General features: G+C 34.5%; 2 protein-coding genes across 9 annotated transcripts in view; one reads left to right on the top strand and one right to left on the bottom strand.

The window, feature by feature from the left end:
• The window catches only part of LOC128207191 (centrosomal protein kizuna-like), a 28,401-nt gene extending 13,314 nt beyond the window's left edge, over positions 1-15,087 (bottom strand). For 3 of the 8 annotated variants that reach the window (XR_008256662.1, XM_052909980.1, XM_052909987.1), the window contains exons 1-14: positions 14,985-15,087; positions 13,892-13,954; positions 12,510-12,672; positions 11,440-11,604; positions 10,659-10,811; positions 10,064-10,240; positions 9,154-9,373; positions 8,552-8,717; positions 4,497-4,646; positions 4,084-4,242; positions 3,254-3,404; positions 2,658-2,799; positions 1,818-1,844; positions 152-265 (exon numbers count right to left, since the gene is read on the bottom strand). Coding sequence is in view for 7 of the 8 variants with exons in the window: in XM_052909980.1 (XP_052765940.1) it covers positions 152-265; positions 1,818-1,844; positions 2,658-2,799; positions 3,254-3,404; positions 4,084-4,242; positions 4,497-4,646; positions 8,552-8,717; positions 9,154-9,373; positions 10,064-10,240; positions 10,659-10,811; positions 11,440-11,604; positions 12,510-12,672; positions 13,892-13,954; positions 14,985-15,049 (1,915 nt within the window). In the remaining variant the exon portion in view is untranslated. Of the gene's footprint in view, positions 1-151; positions 266-1,817; positions 1,845-2,657; positions 2,800-3,253; positions 3,405-4,083; positions 4,243-4,496; positions 4,647-8,551; positions 8,718-9,153; positions 9,374-10,063; positions 10,241-10,658; positions 10,812-11,439; positions 11,605-12,509; positions 12,673-13,267; positions 13,352-13,891; positions 13,955-14,984 lie in introns of all 8 variants that reach the window. The other 5 variants (XM_052909983.1, XM_052909981.1, XM_052909984.1 and 2 more) reach the window with 5 other exon arrangements.
• Positions 15,088-17,932: 2,845 nt separating this feature from the next.
• LOC128208489 (uncharacterized) lies at positions 17,933-19,105 on the top strand. The gene has a single exon (XM_052912052.1). The coding sequence runs from the start codon at positions 17,933-17,935 to the stop codon at positions 19,103-19,105; it is 1,173 nt and encodes a 390-aa protein (XP_052768012.1).
• The last annotated feature ends 587 nt before the right edge of the window (positions 19,106-19,692 follow it).

The following is a 19,692-nucleotide window of genomic DNA, read 5'->3' as shown; positions in this document are numbered from 1 at the left end:
ATATCATAACATCAGCCTAAGCAAGTTGGAGCCACTAGGTTAGGTCTTAAGACGAGACCATGTTGATAAATTTCAGGTAAGTACAAGATTTCTACGGGAAAATATCGAGCACTACAACAGCTATTGGGGAGGGTTTCAACCTTATCCTTACCATTGAGTGGCACTTTAGGACCATTATCTGTGGCCATGCTTTGAGTGATCATGCTCGATTCATCGTCACTGAAGCGCTTGCTATCAACAAGACTGCCAAACTTGAGACGTGGAACTGTTACCAAGGGGAATCAGAAAAAACAAAACCACAACATTTAGTGACAAACAGCTAGTGTGAGGTCTACCGCTATTGTACATTCTATTGTACATTCTATTGTTATCTGAATACCACTTCAAAGTTGTTGCTTTTTTCTTTACATGATAAACATGCTGTTTAGTTTTGCTTACATCAAAAATGAAACTTGACAAAAGAGCAGATGAAATTAAAAAAGTCACAAAGAATTTTCAAATTTTGATTTGAATAAAAGATGAAAAATAATTAACTTGTTATATAGTTCAGAAAGGTAGATACCTGGCGAGTTAGGTTTTAAGCAAAACTGTTACGGCCACTGATGTACAATTATGTGAATTTTGGATGTCTGGCGACCCCATAGTGTTTTGATATCATTTGAAAAGGTTTATTGAGTAAAGAGGGAATAGAATTCATGAAAAAATATATTACAAACAATCCTTTTTACCAGTATGTGGAGAGATTACAAACTGCAATCACTTTATATATAATGCTTTTTTCAGTTATTTATTTTATATTAAGTACCATACTCAGCAAGCAATTTCCTTTCAAATAATACCAAAATTAAATGCAGTTACCAGGCATAAAAAGTTAACATCATTTATTTTTAACCAATGGCTGGATGAAATAATAAGCTTTCTGCACATCAGATATGTTATTGACCAAACAAAAACAGTAAAACTTAGGTTACTTTTTCCATGGTATTCAGGTTACAAATAATATACCATAAATTTCAACATTGATGCAAACATAACAGAATTATAAAGCATGCCTTAACAGAAGAGCAAATGAAAGTTTTTCTAAATAAATAAAATTTCAAAGCATTTGTGAAAATTTCAAAGCATATGTGAAAGTTTAAACGTGACTTTTTGCTGTGTAATTACATCAAAGCTAAAGCGCTCAGTTAATGTTACAGAAAGAAATGGACATTTTTTATGTGAAAATGAAGTTACTGGACTTAAAAAGAACATCTGAAAAAGTAAGTCACTACATAATATCTTATGTTATTAAGAGGAACATCAATTAGACTAAATCTAAATGAATACATTTTAAAGATCAGCTGTAAATTTCTGTCAATCATCATTCAGAAATGGAGCCTAACTCAGCAGTTATTGAAGCCAGAGTAATGGGCCTTGATGTGCATTTGTGTATTTTCTCTGCCAACATGTGTACCAAGCTTTATTTAAATATCTTGATCGATTTTTGAGTTATGGCCAAGGTTTAAGTTTTTGCATGATGTCGCTGACTTCGACACCAAACCATTGACAATACCTCCAAAAAATTCTTTCAAAAAAAATGCGCTAAAAAGTACATAAAAAGAAACAAATGAAATAGTAAATATGTTAATAAGAGGAAGTTTAAGCACTAAGCCTACATGTAAGCATTTTCTAGATCAGCCATTAATCTTATGAAACTTTCAATGAAACTCTCCATGAAACAATGTATGACCAAGGTCAAAAAATAATCATAAGAAAGACGACAACAAGAAAAGCAGTAAGGAGCATGCTAACTAATAGTTAACTATTATAAGCAATACCTGCATAGTTGAGGTTTTCATATACAACTGAAATTCATACACAACAATAGTGGAATATCTATCTATATATCTATTGATACGCAATGTTATATAACATGGAACTATTTCATGGGAAAAGTGGTTTCAATATTTTTGTATTCATTGGTTTATGCTTTTGTTTCCACCACATAGCTTTCTAACTATCAGATAAGAAGGAACTTGATTTCGGACACAAGGGGCCATGATTATATACAGTCTCAAGTCCACATCCAGACTCAGGAAATCACTTTTATTAATTTACAAAGAATCATCATTATTCCATTAATTTTACAAAAGTGAAAGTGAAAAATAGTACAATGTGGAATAATAATACAATTCAGGTTAATTAAGTTGGCCACAAAACTGATCTAGAAAAAAAGTTACAATGGAGTGCAGATTTGCAACTTGACTTGAGACTGTTCATAATCATGGCCCCAGGTATTTTGCAATATAGCACTAAGCTTTCATTAGCAAGCACTTCTCAATAAAGCTCTCAGATAAAATATATTTTGTAAAGCTTATCAAAAGCAGGACTCATATTCACTAATGTCGTGAATTAGAGTTTCAGACTCAGACTCGGTAAACTGAATTCTTAAATGTTTTAAAATATCTATAATCTAACTAGTTTTCACAAATGATATGAGCCTGATTGTAGAACAGGTTATTTGCTATAAGGTGTCAACCTTTGACTCAAAAGCTTGTGGCTTTCGATCCCCATTAAAAGTATTTTCTCATGGCTTCATAATGGACACAGTACTGGTTTATACTATCAAAGACATTACCTGCATTATAAACTAAACTAAAGCCCCCCTGTGCCCTCACCTTGTCCCTGCTGACTGGAGCGGGCGGTGTCCAGGGTAATGCTATCTCCTGGCCCAGGGGATGTCCGCCCCGCCCCGTTGTGTACTGGCCCAGTCCCTGAGCGGAGAAGGCCCTCGAGAATATCCTCTAGCAATCTTACTGCCTGGAATGTATGTATGGCATTTACATGTACTGGGATATGACTGACCTGGCAGCTAAAAGGCTGATACCAATTCAGCAATGGGTACCAAATGCATAAATTTGACTTTTTTTAATCAGTTTAAATTTTATTTTGTCCCTGGAGCCATTTCATCCATGGAAATCTGCGAATTCACCAACAAAATCACATCACTGATGTACCGGAAAACTACTTATTCTTCAATATATACTTTGAAACTACACAATGCATTTATTTTGTTTTCCCATTGAATATCTCTAGCCAACAACTTCATAAGTAATACATATATGATGAAACATTTCATCACCAGGGTTTTGGAAAAATATAGGTTATCAATATGCAATCCTCTATCATACCAAATGAACAGCTCCCAAAATATAATAGTTACTTAAATATACCAACTTCAACACTTTCACAATCCGAAATATGTGTTAGTTACCTGTTCTTGGTAGTGTGAGAGTTCATGGAGAAGACAGGGTACAAACACATGAGCAACTTCCCGTGTCCCCATTACACGGCCACGCACCAGCAGCAGGAAATGCTCAAGGAGGCGGGACCACAGGGACTTTGCATCACGATGCAAATTATCTCTGAATAGCGATGACGAAACAAAATTATTCATCTGTAAACATACTCTGATATGGGCAAATGAAGTAAAGTAAATAGTTAAATAATATACAGGACACACAGTAAAACTACAATCGTTCCAGGATGCTGTGGCCTGAGCTAAAACCTCGAGTGATCCGATGTTTCGTACAACCCAAGTTTCCATTTAAGTCTGTTATGAAATGTCTTACAATGTTTTATCAAAGTTTGAAGACATCATACCGGTTGTTTACTTCGGCACCATTTATGTTAATATGGCCTCATGTTAATCATGTAGTTTTGTGCATGAGCCGTGTATTTGGGACCGGCAATGGTGCTTGAGCCTACTTATTTAGGTTTCTATCCATCATCAGTATATTTTATATGAAAGAAGAAGGGATAACGATTGGGACTAAGCATTGAAATTGACCGATCTCCAGTTCTTAAATGATCGCCTGCTCAAACGATGGTAGTTTTACTATACATTCACTGTTATTAGAATTTTGATCAAGTCATGAGCCAGAAAATGTAAAATTTTAAAAATTCTGGCAACATTACTGGAAGTCTATTGCTGTATTTCAACTAAAGTTTGACAATTGTGTAAGTGAACTAATAAATTTGTCTTTTAATGAAAGCATAAAAAATTAAATTCGAACCATCACAACAAATGAGAACAACTAGTACCTGATGTTTGCCTCAGTAAGCCCAGGTTGCAGCAGGAGAGTGTCAGAAAGCATACATCCACCTGGAAGCCGGTGCCCAACTAGGGCTAACTGTTGTAGTATGACCATGCTTACCAATTCACCGTCAAGACTTGAAAGATCCCCATTACTGTTGGCCTTGCTGTTACACAAAATATACCAATCAATAAAATATATACAACATTTTAAGATCAGTACCAATAATTAAAGATCAGTACAAATAATTATGACCTATTTAAGCACCAACACAACAAACCACAACTGTGCCATCCTTGCTATGAAGTCAAGACAAGTACATCAATTACTTAAACTTTAATATTTCATACTAAACTAATTTTCAGTAAATGAATTTCGAACATGCAATAGATGTTGTTGTAAATGAGCATATTTACATACTGTATGACATGTTTGCGGTAGTTCTCATCTGGATTACGTGTCCGATAGTATCCTTCCAGTGCCAGTGCCTCCTGCAGATCTGTCTCTACGTAAGCCAGCAGCCCCATAAGGCCTGACATTGTGATTTCTGCATGGACTGGGCTTGGAGGCCTGTAAGAAAATAAACATTTACCATTAGATTAGTCTATAAACTAATGGCTCTTCCCTTTGAACCACATGTTGTAATTGAAAATGACAGCAACGTATTGTTTGCACAACAGCAACGAATATTATCAAAATTGGACAGTACTTAATTATTTTTCTTTCAAAGAAAGATAAGAATTGAGTACTTGTTTATTAGTTCTTTCAGATGTTTTTTGTTTGAGAAATATACCAGTAGGCTCAAGACCACAGTTATCTGCCCCCCGTTGACCAAGATCCGGATGTGAATACAGAAACAAAGAGTGCTTGTGTTCAAGTATCAATATTTTATTAAAATTGAATGAAAAAGAAGCAAAAAAATGTTCTTTTTGCAGAGAACTTGACTGAATTTGACACTCTATTGCAGAAATTGATAGTTTTCAATGTAAATATTGGAAAAATCATAGCTTGTGGAAGTCTGAAAATTAGTTGTTTGTAGCCGATTGACTCCCTGGCGGAAGGGTTATGTATTTGAACTCAATTTTGACAGTCGGGTCAATGGTCAACATGGTGTTTTCTTGTGATTATATTTTGTGTCTTGAATTTTTCTAGAGATGCCATGTCCTTGTTTTTCAATTGGGGTGTGTATAAAGTCAAAAGCCAGGTTAGTGTCTATATGAAACATATAGTAAAAATAACTGTGGTCTCTCGCCTGATATAGAGGAAGCTTTTGGAGGGGTGGCCTATTTTAAATTGTTATAAATTCTTAATTTATACAGCTATCTGGTTGAAATTTGGCCAGTTGACAGTGCTTAGCCATAGAATATTGGTGTTTGAGTATGAAATGTGAAAATCTTATATTACATAATATAAATTAATAATATATAATTTTCTTATATATTTTTGACATTTTTAAAAAAAACTACTTTCACTTTCAATTTAATGTTTGGAAATAGTTCCAAATGATGGTAACTAATGAATGAAAGCCTCACTTTCAATTCCAAAGTATAAATGGAGGGATTTTTTTAACATAGGAAGCAGACCCAGGAGGAACTGTCTGTTGAAGACCCCCCCCCCCCCCACCAAGCTGCCCACCAGAGGTCAAGCTGTACTTGGTGTTTGCCAACATGCTGTAATTTGTAAGTACTTCAAGATAATATATTAGAAAATGGTATCCAAACTGAAGTACAAAGTGAGACAGTTTGGTCATAAAAGCCCATTGAGACTGTTTGTTCCATTCCTAAATGAATTTCTTTCATGTTGTCAATCATTTCTGATGTGGCTTTGATAATAATATTATTTTCTAATGAAACTGCTGACTTGTATCAGTCTTTGGTCTGTATTGTGCATCTATTCACACATTTTGTTTGCTCTTTTAAGCAAACATTACACTAATTGCAAATTCTATAAGCAATTAAACAAAACTTACTGCACATAGGATGCAGAATGATGTTTTATTTAGTGTGCATATGATTTTCAGCTTATGGACAAGAAAACATATACTTTAACAATCACAGCAACACAATGAGATCCCAATTTTAAAGAAATAATGCCACCTTTCATTAATTCATTCTATCAATCATTCATATATATTCATTAATTCATTCATTTATTCAGTTTATTCATTGAAAAACTTGACATTTCTCAAGGCAAAATAAATAAAAAGTGAGCAGTTTTCATAAAGAATAGAGCCTTTTCCCTTAATGCATTAAAAAACACAACCTTAATACAGTATAAATGTTTTAAAACCCCTAATTTATTGCTTATTTTAATAGCCAGCCTGGTTGCTGTAGCCACAGAGGAATTTTCAAGGACAAGAACCAGTGCTGGTAAAACTGTGGTCTCGTGTGGTTTTCGATACCGGCTCTAGGCAAGGATTTTCAAGAAAGGAATACCATCTCCAAGTAAGAAGAAATTCTAAGCATGTCTGGTTTGAATGCTTGCAAAATGCATCTGGGTACTCAATAAGATGAGATTTACCTTTGAGTTGTTAAAAACTGATTGCAAAATGTCCAAAAGACTATATATTCTATTAAATTTGTCCTGAAAATCTTTGAATTCATGAACTTTTCTGCATATTTATCACATTTATGACTATATTAAAGGTTGTGTATGCCTCAAATGAGTGTTTACAGGCCTTTTTCAAACTTTAACAGTAGTGGCAGATAGTTTTATTTGTGTAAAACATTGCTTTTGTGTCTTGCTTGCAGTTCATGATGTGCCAATAAGCTCCAGTTAGCTGCGGCCTTTTCCCCAGGCGGTAGTCCTGCAATCTAAATCCAGGAGATGCAGCTCTGAATCCAATATTTCAGAAGAATGAAGATGTTAGTCAACTCTGTAGTACTTGTTTGTGTGTAAATGATTCCATTGAGTGAGATTTATAGCAAATCAGGTGTAAATAAGCATCTTATAGACAATAGTGAAGTGCTGTACTCTGAATTTAATGCCAAATCTAGCCTTCAAAACAGATTCTTAAAGTATTTTTTTTTTAAAAATGGGCATAATAATGCTACCTCTGCATTTTCTACATCATGTAGCCACCTCATACATGAAAACACTAGCAGTTGTCATGAATCTTTAAGTTTTGGTGTGTTTTTTGCCATTTCCTTTGTTGCGCCATTTGTCCCGGAAGCCAACAATTTGGCATATAGTGTTGTTTAGACTGTCTATTAACACATGATCACTAAATTTCTTGTGTTAAACTGGACAGTTCTGTTACCTTTGTATATAAGTGGACCAGAAAAGCAAAATTTTGACAAGTTGAGGCATTTCAGTTTGGCTCTATGTCATTTTTTATATAAAACACTAAGCCGATGAAGTGGAAAAACCTTATTTTGCTTAGAAAAAAATCTTAAAAGAGTAGGCAGGCCAGTTTTGTGGTGCTGTTCTATAGACACCATTAAAAGCTACAAGGAAAACTTTACTTGGTCAAATTATTCCAATGCATAAGGAAATAATGGCTCTTCAAAGGTTTGCGGCTTAACATTTGAGGGAAATGGCTGTTTCTGCTTTTTATGAAAATACCACAGGTGCTAATACTTGTCTCATTCATTTAGTGTTTGATATATCATTGCCAAACTTTCAGTATGTGTTGCATATAGCCTGAAGCTGAACTATAGGAGTTTTGAAGTCTGTTTCTGAAAAAATGTTGCTTAAATAGGCTCAAGACCACAGTTATCTGCCCCCCGTTGACCAAGATCCGGATGTGAATACAGAAACAAAGAGTGCTTGTGTTCAAGTATCAATATTTTATCAAAATTGAATGAAAAAGAAGCAAAAAATGTTCTTTTTGCAGAGAACTTGACTGAATTTGACACTCTATTGCAGAAATTGATAGTTTTCAATGTAAATATTGGAAAAATCATAGCTTGTGGAAGTCTGAAAATTAGTTGTTTGTAGCCGATTGACTCCCTGGCGGAAGGGTTATGTATTTGAACTCAATTTTGACAGTCGGGTCAATGGTCAACATGGTGTTTTCTTGTGATTATATTTTGTGTCTTGAATTGTTCTAGAGATGCCATGTCCTTGTTTTTCAATTGGGGTGTGTATAAAGTCAAAAGCCAGGTTAGTGTCTATATGAAACATATAGTAAAAATAACTGTGGTCTCACGCCAGTACTACTCGGAGTATTCAGGGGGAATAATCCAATCATAAGCAGATGGAAAATTTCTCATGTCATAAACATTAGCAGCCATATACTTACTTCAATCTGAAGGCAGTACTCTATGTATTTGTTTATATTTTTGAATAAAGGAATGAATAGCTTGTTGAATAATATATCTTAAAATCTTTTCATTACTTCACTAATTTCTGGTATCAATTTATCAACTAGTTTTTCAACGTTTTCATTTTTGATTTATATTTGATAATAATTTTGCCAATCAAATAATTTTACTTCCTTAACAACTCAGGTAAAAATTTTCAATTGATCTTACTGGTCTGAGATTTCATCCTCATCCTGTTCGGGGGTGGGTGAGGGAGGTTTGGCCCCACCCCTATTCTCCCCTGCCCCACTGGGTAAGTCAGGTTCTTCCTCAAAGTCGCTAACATCTTCATCTGACACCGGGTCCATTGACATTGCTGAGGGATTCTGGACTGGCTCTAAACAAAACAAATATGATTTGTGAGAGATATTCTGGAGTCTGATAAAGTTTTATAATCTCAAGGTCGAACCTTGGTTTTGCTACTAGTAACAGACAATGGTTATTGTCATTAAAGAGATGAACTCATCTTAGTATCATATTTTGCCATAAATAATATCATTTGTTAATGACACCATACATCCATTTTGGTGATAAATATGTACCAAAACTAATTTGTATTTTAATTCATTATACTTTCCTTGAAAATAATGTGTTCATTTTAAAAATATAGACACAGAAGCTGTTTAAATAAACATAAGTGTATTTTTTTTTCAATGTTTAAAATAAACATACAATATTGATAATTTCTAATTCAATCATCCATAACGGTTGTCCTTTTCAATTTGACATTGATTATGAAATTTGTCGGATTATCCAACACTATCATTACCTACCATTCTTCTGTCTCACAGTGACACTCTGTACTGGCTGGTTAATGGGCATGTCTACCTCCTCACTATAACTGACACTGTGTATGCTGTTGTCTCGCTCCGCACCCAGCCAGCTCCTTCCTGCACTGTCTGGGCGCCCACCTTTCACTGGGGAGCCCGCATCAGTTTGAACACTCGGCATATGGACGGTCACTGACTGAGGCATGGAGACATTGGTCTTTCGCTGAAAACGATGATTTAACAATGTTTGTATTTTTGTGATCTCTACTTGAACGCATGCAGCAATACATTATAGAATGTTACTAACTCAAAGAATGTAACATTTTTGAATAGATAAAAACATTTTATGTGCAAAAACATATAAACAGCTTTGAGAATTATGTTTATAAGAAAACAACAATTTTGTGTGACAAATTCTGAAAGAATTAAACAATTTCATTTTTTTGCTTGAAAAAATATAGAAATGTCTATTCATTGGTTTAGACCCGAGTGGTTGGTAGTGTTTTTTTGTGAAGAATGGGGGGTAAGGTGACCATACGAGGTAATTTTACTATGCCTCCTCAGCAAAAAATCTTTGCAATGTCGGAGAGTTGTTCCTCAGATGGTCTGTCCGTCAGTCAGTAGACCTTGTTTTGCTGCACAATAACCAAAGACCAATGATAGACAAAGAACAATGAAACTTCATTGTTAGCTTGCTCTTGACTAGTAGTTCACACGATTATATTTTAGGTCAATATGTAAAGGTCAAGGGCACAGCCAACAGTGTTATTAACTTTGTATGTATAAAAACTTGTTTGACCAAGATCCATAGAACTTTATTTGGAGGTTGCCCTCGACCGTTAGATGATCCCACATTTACTGATCAAACTCTTTGTGGTTTTATTCCACTTTAAAAGTCTATCCTCTTTCATACCTCAGGTTCTCTCCTTATATCCTTCAAGTTTGTATATTCCCTCTCAGGTGCCTCACGGGAGTAGTTCCCCTGTGGGGCCCCACCAAAGGCAGCAGGAGCAGGGGGAGGGGGAGAACTGGGGAGGGGCGGAGCATCCACATCAGACTCTCCATTCTCATCACCATAAGAAACCTGGAACTAGAAGTCTACCAGTTCCAATTCTTCAATGAGCATCTAGTAGCCATCTACCAATATGGAAATCAATTGCAAACACAGCCAAGTGAAAATTGTATCTACAGTATCTACAGAGTGTTAAAAGTGTATTCTCATCTTTTACAAAACCATGTTTTAAGTCTAAAGCAAAAGCAGTATCAATTTTATGAAAAAATAATTATAAATAATGTATTTTCAAAAATGTTGCATGTTTTTGCTCTGACTGACATGTTACTTGAACAATATTGTTTTAGAATCACTTTGACAACTGCAAAGATGTACAAGAAAAATGGTGGGTTAAGTATTGTCTACAAGTGGATAGATGTCATGTTTGACATAGGTAAACATCATTGACAGTGCTGGATAAGCTTACCGTTCCCTTTTGAAAACCAAGTCTCTGTACCTGTGTAAGGAAAGCCTCCTGGTGTTTGGGATTGGTCTGTGGGCTGTCCCTATGAGGATGGGTGGGCGTGGCCTGGTTTGACCCCTGGGGACTGGGGCGGGACTGCTGAGAGTAGACCTGCTGCTGTTGTTGTTGCTGTTGTTGTTGTTGCACCTTAATGTAAAAAATTGAGTGAGTATTGTATGTACTTCAGTTAGATAACACATTGAATGAACAATGATTGTTTCAAGTTATGCCTATGTTGAATGTTCAAAAAGTAATAAAATACAACAGTGACAATGTAGGTTAAAAAGCTGTTAAAATGTTTTCAAGTGAGTCCTTCGGACCAATCAAACACAAAATATCACCTTCAAAAACACTTAGAATATTTTTCCTTGACCATTTCTAAGGTCAACTGGACTGATACTCTGTTTCACATTAGTAAGACACAAAGTCTAATCAGTCTTAATTATCTTTAAATTCTAAAAAATAAGAATTATTTTTTCACCTTACATTAGTTTTATTCTCCTCCATGAAAGTTCCTTACAAACAGTGTTTGAATTCTAAATGTGATCTAATTGACTACTAGTAAATAATACAGTAGACTAAGTAACATACAAATTGTCACCCTAGTGCAATTCCTAAATAATTACATATAGAAAAAGAAGTAGTTACTGGGTTATTGCATTAAGGTGATGAAATCTTTAAATACAACAAGGGTTACAGTTACTGCTAATATATCCATCTGTATTAAAAAATTAAATTGTCTATACTTCAAAGCATTGTTTTAAACCATCCTAACCTGTTGCTGGTAGATCTGTTGCTCCCTCTGTTGTTGTTGTTGCTGATAGTGTTGTTGTTGCTGATATTGTTGTTGTTGGTGTTGTTGCATGTATTCCTGCTTCTTCTGATGAACAAGCTCCAGCCACTGGGGATAAGTTCTCTCTATGTAGTCAAAGTACTGTTGCTGAAATTGTCAAGATTGCGCCAAATATAAGTATGAGAAACATAAAACATGGTGTTGCTGAAATAGCCAGGAGCACAAAATGTGTAGAACATGTATGAGAGACTTGAAATATGGTGTTGCTCTAATAGCTGGGAATCCATCCAATTTAAGTGTAAGTACAAGAAACTTAAAACATAACGATGCAGAACAGCCCCGATTTTGTCACATATAAGTACCAGAAAATAAAAAATAAAAAGATTCTGAAAAAGCCTGGATTGTGTCAGGTATAAGTACAAGAAAATTAAAGCAATGTGGATGTAAGCATCATATGGTTCAACCATATTATAATAAATAAATTCTCTATTTACTTCAGATTCGGTATTGATCAAAATGGAAGGTTGAAAAATCATGAAATAGCTGATGACATTCTCAAGAATTACTCAATAATTGAAACACATAACAGCATACTATTTTTGCAGAGCTGAATCCAGTAATTAATAAGATATGACCTTTAGATATAATTCAGTGACATATTCAGATTAAAACCAATAAGTTTCACAACGAGTATAATCACTCATGTTCATGCAATTTAAACCTTGGTAAAGATGTTTATTGAATGATTCCCTAGACAGAATATTTTATGAAGTTATGCACATGAAATTGTGAAACTTGAAGCATTTTCAATATTTCAAGTTTACTGGGGTACTTTTGTAATTTTAAGAATATATGAGTAACTGCATCAAAATTTGGGAAAATTCAATGCAAGTGTGAATTACCCGGAATAGAACCTAGTCAAAATTGGGAATTCTGTATGCATTTTAAAGAAATTTGTCAAAGGGAATAGTTTGCAGTATCTGATCCATGAGCTATATAAAAAAAATGCCTGCTTTAACACCTATGACAGCTAATGATACAGGACCATGTACCTTCATATGTCTCAGTTTCTCCCTTCGTGCCTCGAGACTTGCCATGTTTGCTTCCATTCGGTCCATGTCTCTAAGCAGCTGGGCGTTACGGGCACGACTACGCTTCTCGTCCTCGCAAATACGCTTCCAGTAGCTCTGTAGCTTTACTGCACGCAGTTTTGACCTGAATTTGGGATGAATTTAATAAACATGGGCTGTAGACATGGATGCATAAAATAATGCAGTTTTTAGTTACTATCATGACTATTTTTCAAAACCAAGTTTTCAGATACAGCCTCTAGCATATATGTTGTATATACAAACAGAATAATTGCAGTGTTACCTACATATATATGTAGTTCTTGTGGTAAATATTTTTTGTAATCATACCAGGAAATATTTAGGCAATGCCTCATTTTAAACAAGATAATGACATAATTATTTTTAGAAAATCAAATGTAATATTATTATAATACACCAGTAACAAGTTATGATGTTATCTGAAAATAACCCTTTCTTTGACAATATATCAAATCAACGAGATCATCAATATAAATACCAATAACACCATTTGCAACTAGAATACAGGCACAGTAGGATTGCAAAGATTTAAACTACACAGGAATTGAATAAACATCCAAAAGCCAAGAAAAAATGCTCAGATCAGAGCACCAGTAAAAGAGATAGGAGTTGCAAGCAAGATTCATTTAGATGAAAAGAACTAGTAGAGATTATTTTTTAATTGCAACATCAATAAAACACTGCATTTGCCATATTACAAATTGTTGTTGGAGTAATGAATGCTCTCCTTCTGTGAAAAGCTTTGGGTGGATACATCTAATTCTTGCATTCTTGTTTAAAACCTTTCAATTGGATAAACAGTGGTTAAAATAAATAATAGCCCTGCATTGGTCAATTTTTTTTTCGGTAGTTCACAATATCTTAACTTTATGTAGCCAGGCTTGTTACAACTTTATCAGCCTAGTAGTTGCGCAAAAATTTCAGCTTATTTCATTTCATTAAAAGTCTTAAGTTAATGACTCAATGAATGCAACATGTTTCTAGTTAAACTGCAAGTTATCAATTTAGGAATATTCTAATACTGGACTTCTTTATACCGAGACAGTCATTGAAATTAGAGTTTTAATCAACAAGCCCATCTTACTTTGCTCTTGGGCTTTGAATACAAGTCTGGCTCCATGTACAATCTGAATTTTGAACAAGTCAAATCAAATACCATACTGCTTCTCAGTAGTGATAGATGTGTAAGCCTTTTGGTTAATACTGAGCAATAGCATAAAATATTTTTATTTTTTTTAACAGAGAAATAAATCAAATAAAAAAGCAATTAATTTCATATGTTTAAATAATTGATTATTAGTACTATACTAGAATGTACTTACATGTTTTCATCAGACTGGCAATAGGACTGGAGTTGTGCTTCAAGTCTTTTTCTTTTTTGTTCACTGAAAATGTATTGGTAAAGTATGATCATCACTTTCTGCCTGCAATGGCCTCAACATGTATAAATATGTTCAGAAACAAGTATTCTGACATACATTTTACGATAACAAGTAGTTCAAGTACACAGCAGTTAAAAATAAAAATTGGTTATAAGTGAGCGAATGGTGGTAAGGAGTTTAAACAGCTGGTAAATCCCAACAGGCAGGTTGAGAGCATACTTTGGGATATTAAAAGGTATTAAATCATGAGAGATGTTACATACATGTAGGACCCTAGGGATGTTAAAAAACCTGTCCGCAAAAGGAATCAAAGCTAAACAACAAACTTTGCCAGTTATCTACATTTCATGGGTGATGTGGACCCGTGGATTTGATTTAGGTTGTCTCCAGGTTTACTCTTCTGGGTCCATATTCAAAAAGCATCTTAGAGAATATTTTCAACTTAGTGAGAATTTCGTAATTTTTGACATCGTTTATTTTAAATACCCGCTACTTTTCATAAAATTTATTCATATGCATATAATGTTTAGACCATTTTCTTGCGTATTTTCATATTCTTGGTGTACATGTACTTACATTGTTTGTTTTCTTAAAATTAAAATTAGACAAAAGGCAATTTTTCACTAAGTTGAATTTTTTTTTATTAAGATGCTTATTGAATACATCCCCTGGTGTCAGGAGTAATAAAAGGTTTTGCTTAACACAGTTGGTAGTGAGTGTTTTGTTATTGGTGTGTAAATTCTGCTCGAAGAGCTTGTTATATTCAATAGATCTGTGCCCTGAATGATTTACAATACACAGACCTCTTGTGAAATGATATATGAGAAAAATGGGGACAAAACTATTGTTTATGTTTTCATCGAAATTGACGTATCTTCATAATTTTGGGATTTTTACATGTTTTATCTTGCAAAAAGTTGCAAACATTTGTCCATTGCAAACGACTAGTGGATTTGGACATTAAAATCGAACAGTAATGTAAAGAACAACATATAAAATATACAAATGCATTAAAAGCTTAACATATTTTTACTTTTCTTGAATAGAATCTTGCAAATCTTTCTGCTTTTGATAGTATTCAACGTTGGAGGACGCCATTTGTAAACAAAGTTTAAGAATCTCATGCCGAAATGTTGTCTGAGGTTACAATCAACTAATTTTAGACAATTGGACCAAACACCTCGCCGGGCTTATTCCTCTTAATATGTTTCCTGTGTTGATCGTAGCTATATAAATTGACGAATTTCATTATCAGTTGATTTACTCTTGTTGAGATAAAAGCGTAAACAAGAGAAAAGAAAACATATATAGAATAATTATGTACCTACATACTTATTTTTTCATAGTGAAAACAAGTTCGTTCATAGATGTCAGAAGAACCATTTGCTTTAAAAAAATATTAAAGCTTTTTTCTTTATTTCCAACCGTGATGATAACAATAATCAATCTGAAAAAAAGACTTGTCGTGAATACTATAGACTGTATGGTGGGAGTGCTATGAAGGTCCAGGCTATGTTAGATGATTTTTAAGATAAGGATTAAATATTACTTTTTCAAAAAAAAAAGCTTGCCAAATGGATGATAAGCCTTTAAAGAGAATCGTCTTTAATGAGACATGTTCCAGAGGCCATGATTACGAACAGCCTCAAGTCTGAGTTCGAACTCTTATTTTCATGGTAACTTTCCTTCTACATGTATATTAGAGTATTAATGATGGCATTTTGTGAAATTTATCACTTTTTAAATTTACCACTATTTTTGTTAAAATATGATTTTAAACACATTAAAATACTTTTTTGGGTGTGAGTCAGGACTCGGACTTGAGACTGTTTTAATCAAGACCAAAGATGCATACCTGCTGCATTTGGAATTGTATACGCAAGTACACATACGATATGAAAAGGTACTTTCATTACCGATAGTTTAGTCTCAATATGTTATACGGGGTGGGAGCGGAGGATTTTATTAAGAATAGATAATAAACGCATATATATATATATACACACACACACATATATAACGCCCGTGCGTACTGGAGTTAGACTGGTACCCTTGTTCTCATTTCTTCAAAAAGTAACGTAGGATACCAGTCTATACTGGAGTATGCCTAAGTGCATTGCCTTGTTTGTCTAAAATTTAATTATGTTTTCCTCAACCTTGGTCCGAAACATTTACATTCTAAATTCTTTTTAATACAACACCATGGTAAATGACAAACTTGAATGGAATCTTAGTGTTCGAAATTATTTTTGTCCAATGATATGGGTGTTGTTATGAATGAGTTTGAACGGTAAACCATTATATAAGGGACTTTGAAAAAAATATGATCGAGTTTAGAATATACGAGGATCGACTCATATTTATAACATACCAGGTACATGCAGCAGTTTAACGGGATATGATATGCATACATACTATGATTGTCTTACAATTTATTGCTTTTAAACAAATCATTTTGGTATGTTTACCATCAACCTGGTACATTTTTTTGTATTTATGATGCCTGTAAGCTTTCTGTATATTTTCAATTTATTCAGAAGAAGGGCAATATATTAAAAAAAGCAATGCTTCCGTATACGTTAAATTTATTAGATCACATTCCACTCAGTTGGGTATTAATCTAGGGGTGGAAACGAAATGAAACTAAGTGACATTAAACAACGATGCAGATAGAATCGTTTCGCATTCCCCACTCGAGATTTTCTGATTAAACAAACCGCTATCAATAAATTTCACTGACGATATGAAACTACCATGGAAATGCCATAAGTCAAGTGGAAAAATTAGTTTAACTGGTAAAAATTAATTTAACTTAAAGCTTGACGTATATGATATGACAAATTGTCATGTTTGGAGATGAGCGGTAATGCCAATACAAGTGTTACGACTGATAATTTGTTTAAAGGGATGTTCTTGTCTTTATATTTTCTATTTTTTTTTATATTCAGACACTAAAGAATAAATATCTTAACTTAACTAATAATGAAAGGGTCGACAAAAACGATAGCTAAAAAAAATCTCAAGAACGATAAATTGTCCTTAAAAAAAACATTCAAATGTTTGACAAATTTCACTGCAATTAATAAGCTCATGTTCCCACGCGATGCTCAAACTGACTTGCCAAATATTACCGACTTTTTTTTCGCTCTTCTTTTTTCATTATAAGGTTAACATTTATTGAACTTCTTTCATTTTTTGACCGTCTTACCTTTGAAAATTTAAAAACAACAACAAAAAAACCCATAAATATGTAACATTTCATTACAAACAAAATTGAAGCGTATGGGGCTTTAAGAAAATGAAAGGATGGGCAGAAACTCCGTGCCAATATATAACAATCAGCGACTCATAAAGCCGATCACCCACTTAGATCTCCTTGGATTTTGTCGGGTTCTTCCACATAAGTGAACGCCAAATTTGATAAATATTGAAAGTAATCTATTTCAACGTTTATTTAATGGCTTTCAATTAAAAGCGGTTTCCTTTGATATCTTATATTTTAATATATAAAAAAACGAAAAAATATGCATGCGCATAACTATCAAGTTTTTTTGTTTGAAGATTAATAAGGATTATTTTCAAGGATAAAGGAACTCTAACTATAAAAGAAGATTTAAAAACATAACTGATAAGAAGACACTTGAAAAAATAAGAATTAAGAAGAAAGTGTCCGAAACCTCCATCTTGAATTATCGAGCCTGGATTAAAATTACAAGGGGACAATTAATAAAAGCAATATTGCGTTTAGGTGTTGGAAAGTGATTTATTGTAGATTACAGTGGCATTAACTGGTGTTAGATTATAACGTTATCTGTAATAGTAAATGCATAATCTCATATATTATATAAACAACTACAGATGTTATGAACAAAAAATAAAGTACAAAATAAATATACACCAAAACAGAAAAGCTAAATTGTTTGGAAAACTAGCAAGAGAGTGTACATTAAACTGAATAACTCTGGATTTTACAAGCACATAATGAGTTTAAACCCTGACCTGGGGCACTTGTATCATGACAATAATATAAGCAGCGTTTTTACCAAACTTGATGTTCAGGAAAAACTTCGAACGCGTGAAATAAACGCCCGGGAGTCAAAATATCTGGAAAAGTATTCGAAGGTGATCGATCGCGCAAGTAAAGTGTGTCAACGCCGAACTGAGAAAGAGAAACGGGAAATAGAGACCCAACTGCGTGACATACGATGGAGAACGCCAAGACTCACAACAGCGTTACGTCAAGAGAGCGAACGTGAACGAGTAAAGAAACATGCTCATAGTTCGATACCAGAGGTAAATGCATCTCATGAAAAAAGACTTGTTCTTGTAAGTTCATGGTCTGTTTATTCCAGTTCAAGAGTAAAAAAATTCTCTGCTTTGGAATCGAATCGCTCGTCAGAAGTCAGACAAAGTTCCCGTCTTGGGAGTAGCGTGTCGGGGCGTACAGCCAACTTTACGAAACAGACAAAAAACGTGACCCGTGCTCTCCATCGGCTGTACAACCGAAGCTTTGAGAGGAGGTCTCAGCAACAGAATATGACCGTTCTAGACATCCTCGGCCGCGAATCGCGAGAGGAACTTGAGAAGGCGTTGTTTGCGTTACGGGGAACTCCAGCTGGCGATCTCATCGAGGACATATTGTGCAATAAAGAACTCGTGTCCAAGCAGGAATTTAAAACACAACCGTCTGAATCTGTGAAACAAGAAACGAATGGCACCATGTACGTTGCAGGAATCAGTGACGGCTCGAATTCGGACAGCGCTTATGGCAGTGGACATTTGCCAAAGATCCATAGTGCTAGTGAACCGGATATTACACTGGATTTTTTGAAAACCATGCCAGTGAAAGGTGTCGGAACATTACGCCCGAATTTGGGTTCCAGTGACATTCGCAATTGGTTGGATAAAAGTGGTAACCTTGTAACTAGCGTGTTCGAGCAAGAAGATGCGCATCAATTGTCCTCCGTGCTCGGTAATGCCTCAGACACACAGCCTGTCGCTGCGAACACTAAGTGGACGGAGATATTTAAGACACCAGAGCTATGGCGACAACGAGGCGGCAAAGTGACTCCAGCATCGGCCACCCGCCAGCCGAGAACAGTCAATCTCGTGACACTGACTGGCAAACGCCGACAAACAATGCTTAGACGTTAACAATGCTTATCATTTTATGTATGTAATATTTGATTTTTTTGTAGAAACAAAGTCTATTATTTTCGTATCAAAAAGTAAAAAATTAGAATGCTTTGTGTTTTCAATAATTCCACCGTATTAGGTTGATTTTCATTTTTAGTTTCATACATTCGGCACGATACATATAAGCAATTTATGTCTATCTCAATTCGATCACATCAAAAGAAATACTGAAAAGTCGCGTGTGTATTGTAACAACCCCAATATGTTCATTGAGTTGATTAATCATCGAAGCACCCGCGGATTTTATTACAAGAGATATCATTAATTATAATTTCGCTGAATATAAATATGAAATATTGAACACTTTCGTATTACAAAGGGGCATGTGTCAAGTGGACCCTATTGATAATGTGAACCACATAACCAGCCCATTGTTCAACTGTCTGTTCAATTTTAACTTATGAAAATATTTCTTCCATTTGTTTGCTTTCAACGCTCAATGGGAATCGGTCCGAAGTTTGCGAGATTAAACCATACAGGGTTCAATCAGAACAGCAAGAAAATCTCAGATTTCAGAAATCAGAAACGAAAACGTTAATATATTC

The sequence above is a fragment of the Mya arenaria genome, chromosome 11, assembly GCF_026914265.1.
Source record: "Mya arenaria isolate MELC-2E11 chromosome 11, ASM2691426v1".
In the NCBI taxonomy this organism is placed as follows: Eukaryota; Metazoa; Mollusca; class Bivalvia; order Myida; family Myidae; genus Mya; species Mya arenaria.
This window is presented reverse-complemented; position numbering and strand designations above follow the sequence as displayed.

Excerpts from the sequence above, each read along its gene's own strand:
- LOC128208489 (XM_052912052.1), top strand. The coding sequence starts at position 17,933 with ATGAGTTTAAACCCTGACCTGGGGCACTTGTATCATGACAATAATATA.